The following is a 12,322-nucleotide window of genomic DNA, read 5'->3' as shown; positions in this document are numbered from 1 at the left end:
AGCTACAGTTGCTTCTGTAGTAAACAAGTATCTTTCTAATCCCTGAGGCTACCTGGAAAATTAGACAGCACTAAACCTGCTAATGCCAAGACAATTAGACTGACATAAATATTGCTGAATTAAAGCTGACATAAGACTTTAATGGGTGGTAAGAGAAGTGAAAAAAGAAATACAGGTGCAGGCCTGTGATCATATATTAGCAAGAATTTTAAAGCCAGGCAAAAAAGCAGTCAAAATCCAGAGGTAAATGTTACCTGGAATCTATGCAGATGGTTAAAATGTTTGAAATTCCTGCAAAAGCTCACAGGCTCTCAGCAGTGACTGCTACTGATTGTTAAATCTTTTTTAAAGGATCAGTTACCAAGAATGCTAGCTTTAAGTCACCCAATGGAGCAAATCTATCTGCAAAGACAACACCCTCACTGCCAACAGCATAACGGTATTCCTGAGGGCTGAGCAAATCGGGAAAACTGGGGAGAGACAAAGAGCATTCGATTTTGGAGCTCTGCCTGCAAAAAAAGCAGTTCCTACCACTCCAGAACAGATCAGTTACAAATTATAACTTTATAACTTACAAAGGCCAAATAAAAACTGAACTGCTATTAAAGAAGCATTTGGCAGCTTAAACTACACCCTTTAAACTAACAGATTCAAAACTTACTCCCTAGAAAGTAATGAGGAGAAATTAAACTGGTGTTTGCTTGGCTGGAAACAAGAAACAAAAGGGGAAATATCAGCCAAACCTTGCTGGTATCCTTGATTCAGGGAAACTTAAGAGGCAAGATGCTAGAAACCTATGGAGGGCTCATTTCTCAAACACACCAGGAAAAGAATACCATGGAAATGTCAGAGAACAGGGACGAGGTGTGTATAAGGAGAGCGGTTGGAGGGCCTAGCTACCCATTCCTAGCCTTTTGCTCAGATAGGACTGGCTATCTGTATTATCCCAGCACACCTGAATCCAGATTGGACTCTCAGCCAAGATGGCAGGACCTCTGTTAAATTGCAGTGTTGTTCATCAACCTGTACCTGAACCTGAAGTGGCATATATTCCTCACAGAGATCTTCCCACAACTCCTGCAGGTCTGACATCTCCAAGGGAAAGCCCAGAGGAGGTCGGGAAAAGGACTTCACATCTGCGTTCAGGAATCCAGAACCAGTCGTCACCAAACCAGCATGAGGACTTCCATCCATCGTGTCGTGGCTGGGCTTGGATTTCACTAGAACAGGTAACCTACTGCCTTTGGGACTCTGAACAGGCTTGTAGTCACAGGTTTTGATCAGGCTAAGAGCTAGCTCCAACCTATTACTATTTAATGAAGAGTTTAGAGTGGTGCGATCATCGGAGCAACAGTCGCACTTCCCACTGCCTTTTCCACCTTTGTCCATTTCCTCCTCCTTCTGCTGCAAAGAGCCGACCTCCACAGTGGTGTCCAAGGATTCAATGGAGGACCCGGGAGTCCCTTCCTCCATGCTGTCTCCATCCGCAGGTACTTTGGCATTGGGTGATTCAGTGGCTCCAAGCTCGCCTATGGGTGGCTCTTCATTGCACACGCTTGCAGACCACCTGCTAGAAGGCCCACAAGAGATGCTCCTGGCCACCTTTCGCGGGATTTTACAAATGGCTTCGTAGTCAGAATCCGCAACGCGCAGAGCAGCACAGCCCCGGCATCGCCTGGGCCGGCTAGCCCCGCTCTCCGAAGCGTGGCAGCTGTGTGACTCTGAGGCCTGCTCCTCGTGCTCCGTCCAGCACTCGAACCCGGAATAGACAAAGTCCTCCTGCAGAAGGGCCGCGTATCGGACATCGGGCAGGCTCGAGAGGTCCACAGTGCCATCCCCCACTTTGTCATCAGGGCTCAGCTCTTCGCCGTTGTTCCTCCGGTACAGGCTGGCAATGCAGAACTTTAGGCGGTCCTTCTCCAGCAGCAGTTTCTGCAGGCGCTCGATGGAGAGCGCCTCGATGCGGGCGATGACCGTGTCGAAGCGGTAGACGCGGTCCAGCATGAAGGCGCACTTGCTGCAGGCGAACTCGGCCTTGCCATCGCGGCACAGCTCCTTGCCCAGCACGTGGGACAGCAGCACCTGCAGGTTGAGCTTGGAGGCCGGGTGGAAGATCCAGCGCCTCTGATTGCCGCACAGCTCCCGGGCGCAGATGCGGCAGGCGTCCCGCATCCTCCTCGCCGGCGCCTGGCCCCCGGCTGCAGCCCAGACCTGCGCGCAGACGCTCTCCAGCCCCGACTGCTCCCTCAGCGCCTCCGCAAGGCCTGGGAGTGGGGATCCCCCAGGCCTGACCCCAGGGGCTCCCCTGGCTCAGGCAATGCGCAGCCACCCCAGCCCCATGCACCCCCCTGGGCCACGGCTACACGGGCTCCCCCATGCCCCGCCTGGCCAGACACCCCCTCTTGCCAGCCCCCCTAGCCCCGCCCCCACCCCTTTGGCCCCGCCCCCAAACCACCCGGGCCCCGCCCCGGGGACCCCCGATCTGCCCCCGCCCGGCTCAGAGCAGGAGGCTGCCGCCCCGGCCGAGCCCCGCGGGGAGACGCGGCCCGGGCGCCGCCGCCCCGACCCAGGCGCGGAGGAGGAGGAGGAGGAGGAGGAGAGCGCTGCTGCCGCAGCCGCTACCGCTGCCACTGAGGCTGCCCGATTGCGGCTCAGATTGCAAGATGGCGTCGCCGGCTGCACGGCGCATGCGTCCTCCCAGCGGCATTCTGGGAGCAGCAGTTTTTGCCCTGGCCTCCGCGCCTCCTCCGCATGCGCAGAAGGAGCTGCACTGCTGGCAAGGGAGTAGCTGATGCTGGCAGCTGGCACAGCCCCAGGGGTGGAGGCAGCTTTGCTCGTCCCGCACCTCCAGGGGCCGGGGCCTGTGGAGGGCCCTTAGGGAGCCAGGATCGTGATCCAGGGTTACTCTCTGTGTACCCAGGCAGTGCCAGCCACAGCCAGGGATGTGCCCTGCACCCCCAGCCCCGTGCACAAGCCCCTGCGCTCGCTACCTGCTCCCAGTGCCACCCTGGTGTATTTGATACTGGGCCCTATGCTGCCTCCCGCCAGAGGTGCCTGCTCTTCCAGGACAGGGGCACTGCGCCTCTCTCCCTGCCTCCTGCTGATGCCAGGCCCCTGACAACAACAAGCACTCAGGCCTCTGAGATGGCGAGTGCCGCCCCACCCGTTCTAACATTAAGCACCCACACACTGGCCCAATCACCCATGAGCAGAGGGAGGTAACTAGCCGTGTTAATCTGAAGTCAGGCAAAAGGCAAGGTAGAGATGCACCTTGTAGACTACTACATCAGAGATGCATCAGCTTGCCTCTGCCAGCAGTGCCCCCTCCTATTGGGTTTCCTCTCCCCTCCCCTTTGTATGCCAACAGCTGCTTTCTAGTTGGAAGCTCTGCTTCCTGCAGTCCCTTCCCAACATCTGATGAAGTCAGCCACTACTTACAAAAGGCGATGCATCACTGACTTTGTTAGTCTGTTAGGTGCAAATGTACCCTGACTTCTCTCAGTCACCCAGCCATGCTTGCCAAAGGGCTCCTCACGCTACTCAGCACTGAACACCGCCCGGAGCCACATAATGCTCTACCTGCACAGAGCCTCCTGCCACTGAGGGTCCACCTGCTCCTGGCCCCACCTCACAGCAACCCGTTGACGCATGCCATCCAATGCCATGCGATATTGAGCTTCACCCACTCCATGTACCAATCAATCTTCTCACTGCCACTTGCCCACAAAGCTGTACCAGTTCTACCTATTGCTATGTAAAGCCCAGTGGTAGCCAGTCTACTCAGTGCCTCCTGGCACCCAAATGGTGCCTTTTACCAACCAGCTTCTTGTGTCACCAGCCACAAACTAAGACTCACAGCATCAGGATTCATTTTCTACCTAACAGGTACAGAAAAGTTTAATGCAGAAATCATCATCCAGGTAGGCAGGTCAAAACTCAGCTTTTTAGTGAAATTGCCACTGGTGGTGAAATAAGCCTGTTTTACCCCAGAGAAATAAGTCGTCCCTCCCTTACCTCTGCAACATAAGCATCCATCAAATCATCCTTCACTAATGTACCCTAATTCTGGAGAAACCGCCCCTATCCAAAAGAGAAAGGGCTTGTTCAATAACCACAGTCCATACAAACTCTAGTCCTTCTGATGATACATACTGCCAGAGACCAGTTAATGTTAACTGTCCATTAACTGCCCAGCAATGTGCTGTACCAATGTAACAGAAATGGTGCCTGCTCTATGGAGCTTCCAAAATCTGGTGGATACAGCAAACAGGCAGGCAGGCACAAGAAACACAGCAATCACAGCATGCCAGGTGCAGAGCCACCACCAAGTATTTTGTAGGTCTCATGGGAGTGGATAATTTTAAGAGGGTGGGGGAAGAAGGTGGCTCTGAGAAGCACTGAAGTCTGGGGTTTTTTTGTGAAACAATTTATTACAAACTAGATGACAAAAAATGAACAGCAGAGCAACAACCCGGAAACCATCTAAAACCTCAGACATGCAGACCGGGAAGAGAAAGAAATCTGAGAAAGGGTTGAAATCTTCCAACCCTTTGTGTGCAGAGAGCAGGAGGGTGGGGGGAAGGGTGGAAGAGAAGCCTGCTATACCTGCTGAGCAGGCAGAACTGTTTCAATTGGCTACCGTTCCCCAGGAAGTGGGATAATGGGTTGGAGCAGATGGAAGCCCCCCTGGAGACCGTCCTGTACTATGTCGTTCAGAAAGCTTAAAAGCTATAGATTTGGAAGCCAGCCAGCTGCCCAAATTATAGCTTCTCTGCTTCAGAGCCTAGACACTCATTCTGCAATGACAGGCCGGGGGGGGGGGGGGGGGGGAGGGTGGCATTATTCTTCACTGCAGCCGGGAAGAGGGCCTGCAATTACAGGGCTTTGTCGTTTCCTGTTTCTAGAAGGCAGAACTGTCCAGCTGTTTGGAAGCTGTTGGGTTTGTGTCTTGCTGGAGTACTGCAGGCACATCACTGTGCTCCAGCGTCCTTCAGGAAGGAAAACATTTTGGCTCATTTGCTTACAGGGAAAATCCTTCAAATGTAACACCTAGGATACAAGGTTCTTTGGGTAAATGTGATATCTTTTATTTGGCTAACTAGGTAGTTGGAAAAATTGTTCTTTGCAAGCTTTTGGGCACAAACACCCTTCTTCAGGCATAGAGAGAGCCTACAGGTCTCTCTATGGTACAGGAACAGCCTACAGAAGAGAAGCCAAAATGCAAAATGCAGGTCTGTGAAAATGCAAATGCGTGGCAGTGAGGATCAGAGGGAATGGGAGACAATAGGTAGGAGACAGCTTGGGGCAGGGAGGAAAGGGGGAATGTTGAACTGGTGATAGAATGTAGCTGGTAAAATGAAGACAGGTTACCTGGGGTTATCAAATGTTAGCCAAGTTATAACGTGCCATAAATCCAATGTCTATATTTAGTCCAAGGGTATATAGGTTGTAGCCACGTTGGTTTAAGGACATAGGCAGACAAGGTTCTTTGGGTAAATCTAGTATCTTTTATTAGACTATTTTTATTAGATTTTTTTTAGAGTACTAAAGGCTCAGATCAAGTGCAGGCCTCTTGAGGGCTCAGGATAAGTGCAGTGGCTTCTTAACCTGGCAGGTGAAATACCATGCATCTGTGTCCAAGAAGGCAGTTTTCCTGAACCACCCCACAGGGCAACTGCTCTTCTGGCGTGGTTCAGTACCCACTGAGATGTAGTGGCTTTAAGCCCAGTTTATGGAAATGGGAGACTCATCCCTTGCTTACTCCGAGGGGCTTATGGCTAAGGGCAAGCAAAACTCGGCAGCATCTGAACCCCAAGCCTCCGGGCTTGGACCTGCAAGTAGGACACCCACCAAAGGATCTGGAAACATCTGAGGCCCCAGGTATGGGTGGAGAATGTTTGCTGGTAGTAGGGCCGTTTATGGTTCCGGATTCTTGGATGTGGAATTAGTTTTGGCTAATTTGGCCTCAAATGCAAATTATTTTTTTACAAATTAGATTTATTATATTATTTATTTTTCTTAGATTATTTTATCTGAGTTGGTCTAATAAAAGACATCAGATTTACCCAAAGAACCTTGTCTGCCTATATTTAGTCCATGATTTTTTGTATCCAGTAGATTTATGAAGTGAACAACTAACAACCCTAAAACACCAAGGAGAGGTGCAAGTCTACTGACTTCAGCAAGATTTATCAGTGTAGCCAGAGCTCACCACTGAGGAAATCAAGGATTTAACCAATGTGATTGTATCAGGCCATGAACCGGGTGGAACTCACATGTCACCTGTAGTCTGGCCCTTGTGACAAGAGAACTGCTGCTATCATGAGACTTTCTGTAGTGTGCATCATTGCCTGTAACTCCAGCCACCTGCATGGTCAGGCTAGGAAAAAGACATGCCAGAGGATTAATACAGAGCAATCTTGCTGTGAAGAGGTAAGAATCACCTGTGTGGCACAAAACAGCTCTGCTTCTCTCTGCTAAAGGCAGCCTGTGCTGGCATCCTGACCAAGCTCCTTTGCTTGTGGTGAATGGGCTGTTGGACCAACAGGGGGCACCAGGATTCCACGGCAAGAGCTGATTCAGGAAGAACAGGTGGGGCTCCTGCCTTGGCCATGCTCAGGAGCCCAGTGAAGGGGTGTGTTGCCATTCATTTTTGGACAGCGAGCAGTCTCCACTTTCTTGCCATCAGCATTTTATTAAGCAGCTGCTCTTCCTGGTAGTTTGACATCTGCAGGGATACTTTGCACTCCATGAGCCTCAGGGGCCCTGGTAGGGGAGGGTTGTTTATTCCTCGTATTAGAGCCCGGTGTTTGCTCATTTGTCCAGAGATGTAAAGGCACTGCTGTCAAATCCTTTCCAGAAACACAATCGTCCATCGGAGCACAGAGCCTGCAGCCTGACAGCCACAGTGCATGCATTCAAAGTGGCTGGCAGGCTTCCACTCTGAGTTTGGTGTCAAATATTGGTTTAATAAAAGGTAGAATCCCTGGACCAAGAGTTTTAGAATTTTGCATTTCTTTTTGCTTCAGACCAACATGGCTACCACATACATCCCTGAAATATCACTGAGCCACTCCCCACATCAGAGAAATCTCCTTCACTGATGATCAGGCTCAGATCCTGGAGTTTATCACCATTTCCTTTTCTCCACCGCTGCTGCTTCATGTTCCCTGCAACTCGTGGAGAGCCTCTGCCTTCTTCTGAATTCTTCCGATGCCTGCGCCTCAAAGAATATTTCCACGACCAAACTAAACCCACCCCCAACAACAACTCATCCTCTGACAACATTCAAGAAAAGATCAATGCCAAAAAACCCAAAAAAACATCAGATTGGACACCTCGCAGTGGACGAAACCCTAACCTTGACCGCTACATTGACTACTTCAGGGAAAGAATGAACAATGAAATAATCAGCAACACGCGCCACCACAACAACCTCTCTCTACCAGAGAAAAAGGCCATAGAATCTCTAAGATCTAACCACCAAATAGTAATAAAACCAGCAGATAAAGGAGGAGCCATAGTCATCCTAAACCGTGAGGATTACATAAAGGAAGCCAACAGACAGCTCTCTGACACCACCTACTACAAAGAACTACAAGAGGATCCTACTCCCCTTTTCACCAAAAAACTCAACAATACCATCAAATCATTTCCACTGAGATTACAAGAAAAACTACAGACCTTGATCCCCCCACTACCTAACCCAGGGACTTTTTACATGCTCCCTAAAATCCACAAACAAGGGAACCCTGGCAGACCTATCATATCCAACCATGGGACCCTAACTGAAGAAATATCAGGTTTTGTTGAATCCATCCTAAAACCGCTTGTCACCCACAGAGCAAGTTTTGTCCAAGACACTACAGACTTGCTACAGAAACTTAAAAACATAGACCACCTTCCCAGCAACACACTCCTAGCCACCATGGACGTTACCAGCCTATACATCAACATCCCACACCAGGATGGCATCCATGCCTGCCTTACATATCTACAGGAACAAGATTACAACCCAGAATACAGACCCAAAGATATCACTGAGCTTATACACTTCACCCTCACACGCAACAATTTCACTTTTAATAATCAACACTTCCTCCAGATGATGGGAACAGCTATGGGCACTAAAATGGCCCCACAGTATGCCAACCTTTTTATGAGCCACCTGGAAGAAGACTTCCTCAAGAACTGCACCATCAAACCCTTGCTGTACTTACAATATATCGATGACATCTTCATCATTTGGAGTGAGAACCGGGAATCTCTAATTGAGTTCCACCAGAAATTCAACAGTCACCATCCCTCCATCCGACTTTCTTTAGAATACTCCAGCACCAACATCCCCTTTTTAGACACAATGATCAGTATCCAGAAGGGTAAAATACAGACCACAGTATACAAGAAACCCACAGACCAACACACATATCTGCACAGAACCAGCAATCACCCGAAACACACCAAAAAAGCTGTGATATACAGCCAAGCCCTCAGATACCACCGCATCTGTACGGAAGAGAACACCCGGGATTGCCACCTCACCAATCTTAAAAAGGCTTTCACCCAGCAAGGACATTCCTCCAGAGAGGTAGATCACACGTTTGAAAGAGCCACCTGGATACCACGTGAAGAACTGCTGCAGTACAGAAGAAAAACACCCACAAATCGCACACCGCTGGTTATGACGTATCACCCCTCCCTTGAACCTGTATGGAAAATCCTCAAAAAATTGCAACCCATATTAGAAAAAGACCCTATTCTTAAAAAAATCTTCCCAGAGCCACCCATCCTAGCCTTCAGACAAGCACCGAACCTCGCCAACCTCATCACCAGAAGCAAACTTCCTCAAGCCCAGAACACACCAAAAGGATCCAGACTGTGCCATGACAAGAAATGCAAAACCTGCCCCCACATCTCCACCACCTCCACTATTACTACACCCCACAACAGAGCCATCAGCATCCCAGGATCTTACAGCTGCACCTCCAGGAATGTAGTATACCTCATCCAATGCACCAAATGCCCTGATGGAAGATATGTAGGAGAGACCAGACAACAACTGCGCACCAGAATGAACGCACACTGGAAATCCATCTAAGACAGAAACACCCAATTACTGGTGGGGGCACATTTCTCACAGGAGGGCCACTCTCTCTCCAATCTCTCAGTCCTGATCCTCAAGGGAAATTTACACAACACATCCCAGAGACAAGCCTATGAGCTCCATTTCATCAACCTGCTGGATACTAGAGATCATGGACTAAACATAGGATTTTTGATACATTACAATCTGCCTGGCAACTGACTCCCCAGCCCAGCCCCTGGCTTGTTTACTTTTCATTCCATCCAGGAAGAGCACACACCAACTGCTGCAGTGTCCTTAGCCTGACGAAGGGTTTTTGAACCCGAAAGCTTGCTTAATAACTATTCTCCAACCATTTGGGTTGGTCTAATAAAAGATATCAAATTCACCCAAGGAACCTTGTCTGCCTTCTTCATTCATTCAGGGATCAGTTTTCTGCTGGCATCCTTTTCCTCTTCTATTCCGTCGGGTGTGTGCAGTGAAACCTGCCTCGTAAAATTGCTTTTAATAGGAGAAGGGGACAATGCTGCCCAGGACCTGCCTCCAAAAACACATCCATGAGGAGGTGACATCCCAGGAACTCCAGCTGCTGCTAGGTAATCTGGTTTGATCCCTTTGCAGCCTTGATGTCCCTGCTCACACATGCAGCTGTGTTTTCAAAGGATATTTTAAGAAACTGGTTTTAAACAGACTGCCTAAAGCCCTAAGCAATTCCATAAAGAGTATAAATCACAGATTGGACCATAATGCCCTAGAAATTAAGGTGTAATTTTGTAATTTTTTCTTTCTTTTTTCTGTTTTTCATCATTGAGAACAGGCAACAATGAAGCAAGATCCAGTTTTCCCAGCAGTCTTTTGGTGTTGCTACTATATAGCTTATACCAGGTCCTGCAGAGATGTAGCCAGGGCATCCTTTACTACCCATGATTTTAGTTGCAATGCAATGCAGCTATGTGTGTTTATGTAGCACAGGACTTGCCATATCAGGGCTCCATCTAGCCCAGTAGGGTATCAATCAGGACCAGCTGCTTCACTGAAAGCACAACTAGCAAAGCCCCTCAGAAAGAATGGACACAGAATCGGTTGCCCTAAGAGGAAGTAATTCTTCCAGTTAGCTTGAGGCTAGTATATGTTCTCAAGAAACAGCACTTGTATCCTCTGAACAGTATATTTCAAGACAGGCCTGGATGGTTGTGTGCATCACAAGAACATCCACAATATGAGTTTTTTATGTACAGCACTTGGCTACTCCTGTCCTCAGCAATCATTTGTGGCAGAGAGAAGCACAAGATAAATGTCTATTCTGAATAACACCATTCCCTTGCGTAGGTTTAATTTACTGCCGTTCGGTTCCCACAAAATTTCCATCACCCCTGTACCATGAGAATCAAATCAGAGCACCCGACTTACCTTCCCTTGGGAACTGGGATTCTCTCCTTCTCTGGCAGAGGCCAGAGCAGGCCATACAGCCTGCCCCCTTTCACAGCATGCCCTGCGGTAGAGACCTATAATTCCTAGCAGCCCAGGACATCTGATTCCCAGTGTTTCTCCAGTGATGAGGAACATATGAAATTTCATTGCAAAGTTTCCTAAACAGTGGGAGGTGGCTAGATTTGCTTCCAGCTGTCATGCCATGACCTCTTCCTCCTCATGGTAGTCTGGAATGGGGGTTGTACAACAGTGGTAACAAGCCAGGGATACCTCATAAGAATGCCAGATTCCAACCTAGCCCATTTGAAGAGGGCTACACAAGGTTTGGACACAAGGCTGTAGTTAAACATCTGGAAACCCACTGGTTAAAAAATGCTGCCTGAATGCTAAGGATCAAGTCCCTTAGCTAAGGGAAGTCCATCCCATGTATTTAGTTCAGCTAACCCATTCCATCATGGCTGGAAAACAGTTTTGCACCATTACCTTGTCCACACTGACCAGACTAATTGGGCCACTGCCCCCTGGTGCAGCTCCATTTAAGCTAAACAAGGCACAGAGTTGATCCAGTGTCTTCAGCCCTGTCAGTATAAGTTGTTTTAATGCATTTACCTAGCAGAAATAAAGCCCCAGTGTGGAAAGGAAGGGATTGGGAGTAAGACTACTTCCACACACACACACACACACACACACACACACACACATGATCTGCATCTAAGTAAGACACAGCGGTACAAATAAATAATTGCTATTGTACCAATCAGTGAACAAAATGAGCCCATAATCCCAACACCAGCTTTCTACTCAAATCCAGCCTTGGCTTAAATATCATGTCACCTATCTCTGATCTTGCTGTTTTTTATCCCTAGATCTCAAAATGCTTAACAAAGGGGGCTGAGGCACAGAGAGAGAGAGGAGCCTGGTCACCCAGGAGTGCAGTGGCCAAGCTGGAAAATGAACACAGAGAAGGACCTGATTGCATTGGCAGCAGAAACATCCTGGAGGCCTTCATGCTGCCATCTGGCATCTTACCTGCACCTCCATCTCCTTGGGCTCCTCCAGCCGCTGCAACAGATTCTGCTTCTCGGTGGACAGTAGCTCAATGAGCTGCTCTTTGGCACTCAGATTCTGGGTCAGCTCTTCAATCGTTCTGCAAAGAAGAAAATGACTTGGTTACCTTGGGCAAAAACAGGAGGATCTCAGATACAGGGCTCTGAGCTCAGTATAGGACCCTTGCCAGGGATGAAGAGACAAAGACAGCTCTACGTCAACTCTGGAGAACTGATTCAGGGGCCAGCTAAGGAGTGGTTGAATCCACAGGGTAAATCAGAGCTGCCTCAAGGCTGCTCTAACTGAGACCAGAGTGCCCACATCCCCTAGAGCAGGGGTGGGCAAAATCCAGCCTGTGAGCCAGATCAGGCCTGAGACAGACTCCATTTTCCAGCAGCCCTGGCCCCTGGCCAGTCTCTGTGGAGACTCTGGGAGCGCAGGGGCATAACGCAGGGCCATGACAGCATGGAGCTGCACAACCAGGGCTCTGCCCTGGCCCCACCCTGTCATGCCCCTCCCTGGGATCCCAGGACTGAGAAATGGAGCCAGATATGCCATTTTGCCAACCTCTGCCCTAGAGGATGCACCAGGAGTAATTGCAATATAAGGGCCTTCTGACTAGGCCCTCTCCCTGACCACACCAAGGAGGTGATGCAGGAGCTACAGCAATTACTAAGCTGGCAGTACAGCACCCAGGGAGTTCCTGTCCCCTGGAGTACCTCCTAGAGCCTATATCCACACCTTCACAACCCCCTGCACCTG

General features: G+C 49.3%; 1 protein-coding gene across 11 annotated transcripts in view; it reads right to left on the bottom strand.

Annotated features, from left to right (window-relative positions):
* The window catches only part of LOC102562600 (myomegalin), a 135,693-nt gene that overhangs the window by 76,100 nt on the left and 47,271 nt on the right, over positions 1 to 12,322 (bottom strand). For 4 of the 11 annotated variants that reach the window (XM_019486519.2, XM_019486522.2, XM_019486521.2 and 1 more), the window contains exon 1: positions 1,030 to 2,349. In XM_019486519.2, the coding sequence (XP_019342064.1) occupies positions 1,030 to 2,172 (1,143 nt within the window). In that variant the 5' untranslated portion in view covers positions 2,173 to 2,349. Of the gene's footprint in view, positions 1 to 1,029; positions 2,350 to 11,542; positions 11,661 to 12,322 lie in introns of those variants that run through there. The other 7 variants (XM_059728264.1, XM_019486523.2, XM_059728265.1 and 4 more) reach the window with 4 other exon arrangements.

Source organism: Alligator mississippiensis, chromosome 5 (genome assembly GCF_030867095.1).
Source record: "Alligator mississippiensis isolate rAllMis1 chromosome 5, rAllMis1, whole genome shotgun sequence".
Taxonomy (NCBI): Eukaryota; Metazoa; Chordata; order Crocodylia; family Alligatoridae; genus Alligator; species Alligator mississippiensis.
Note: the sequence above shows the minus strand (reverse complement) of the source record. Positions and strands in the feature narration are given on the sequence as shown.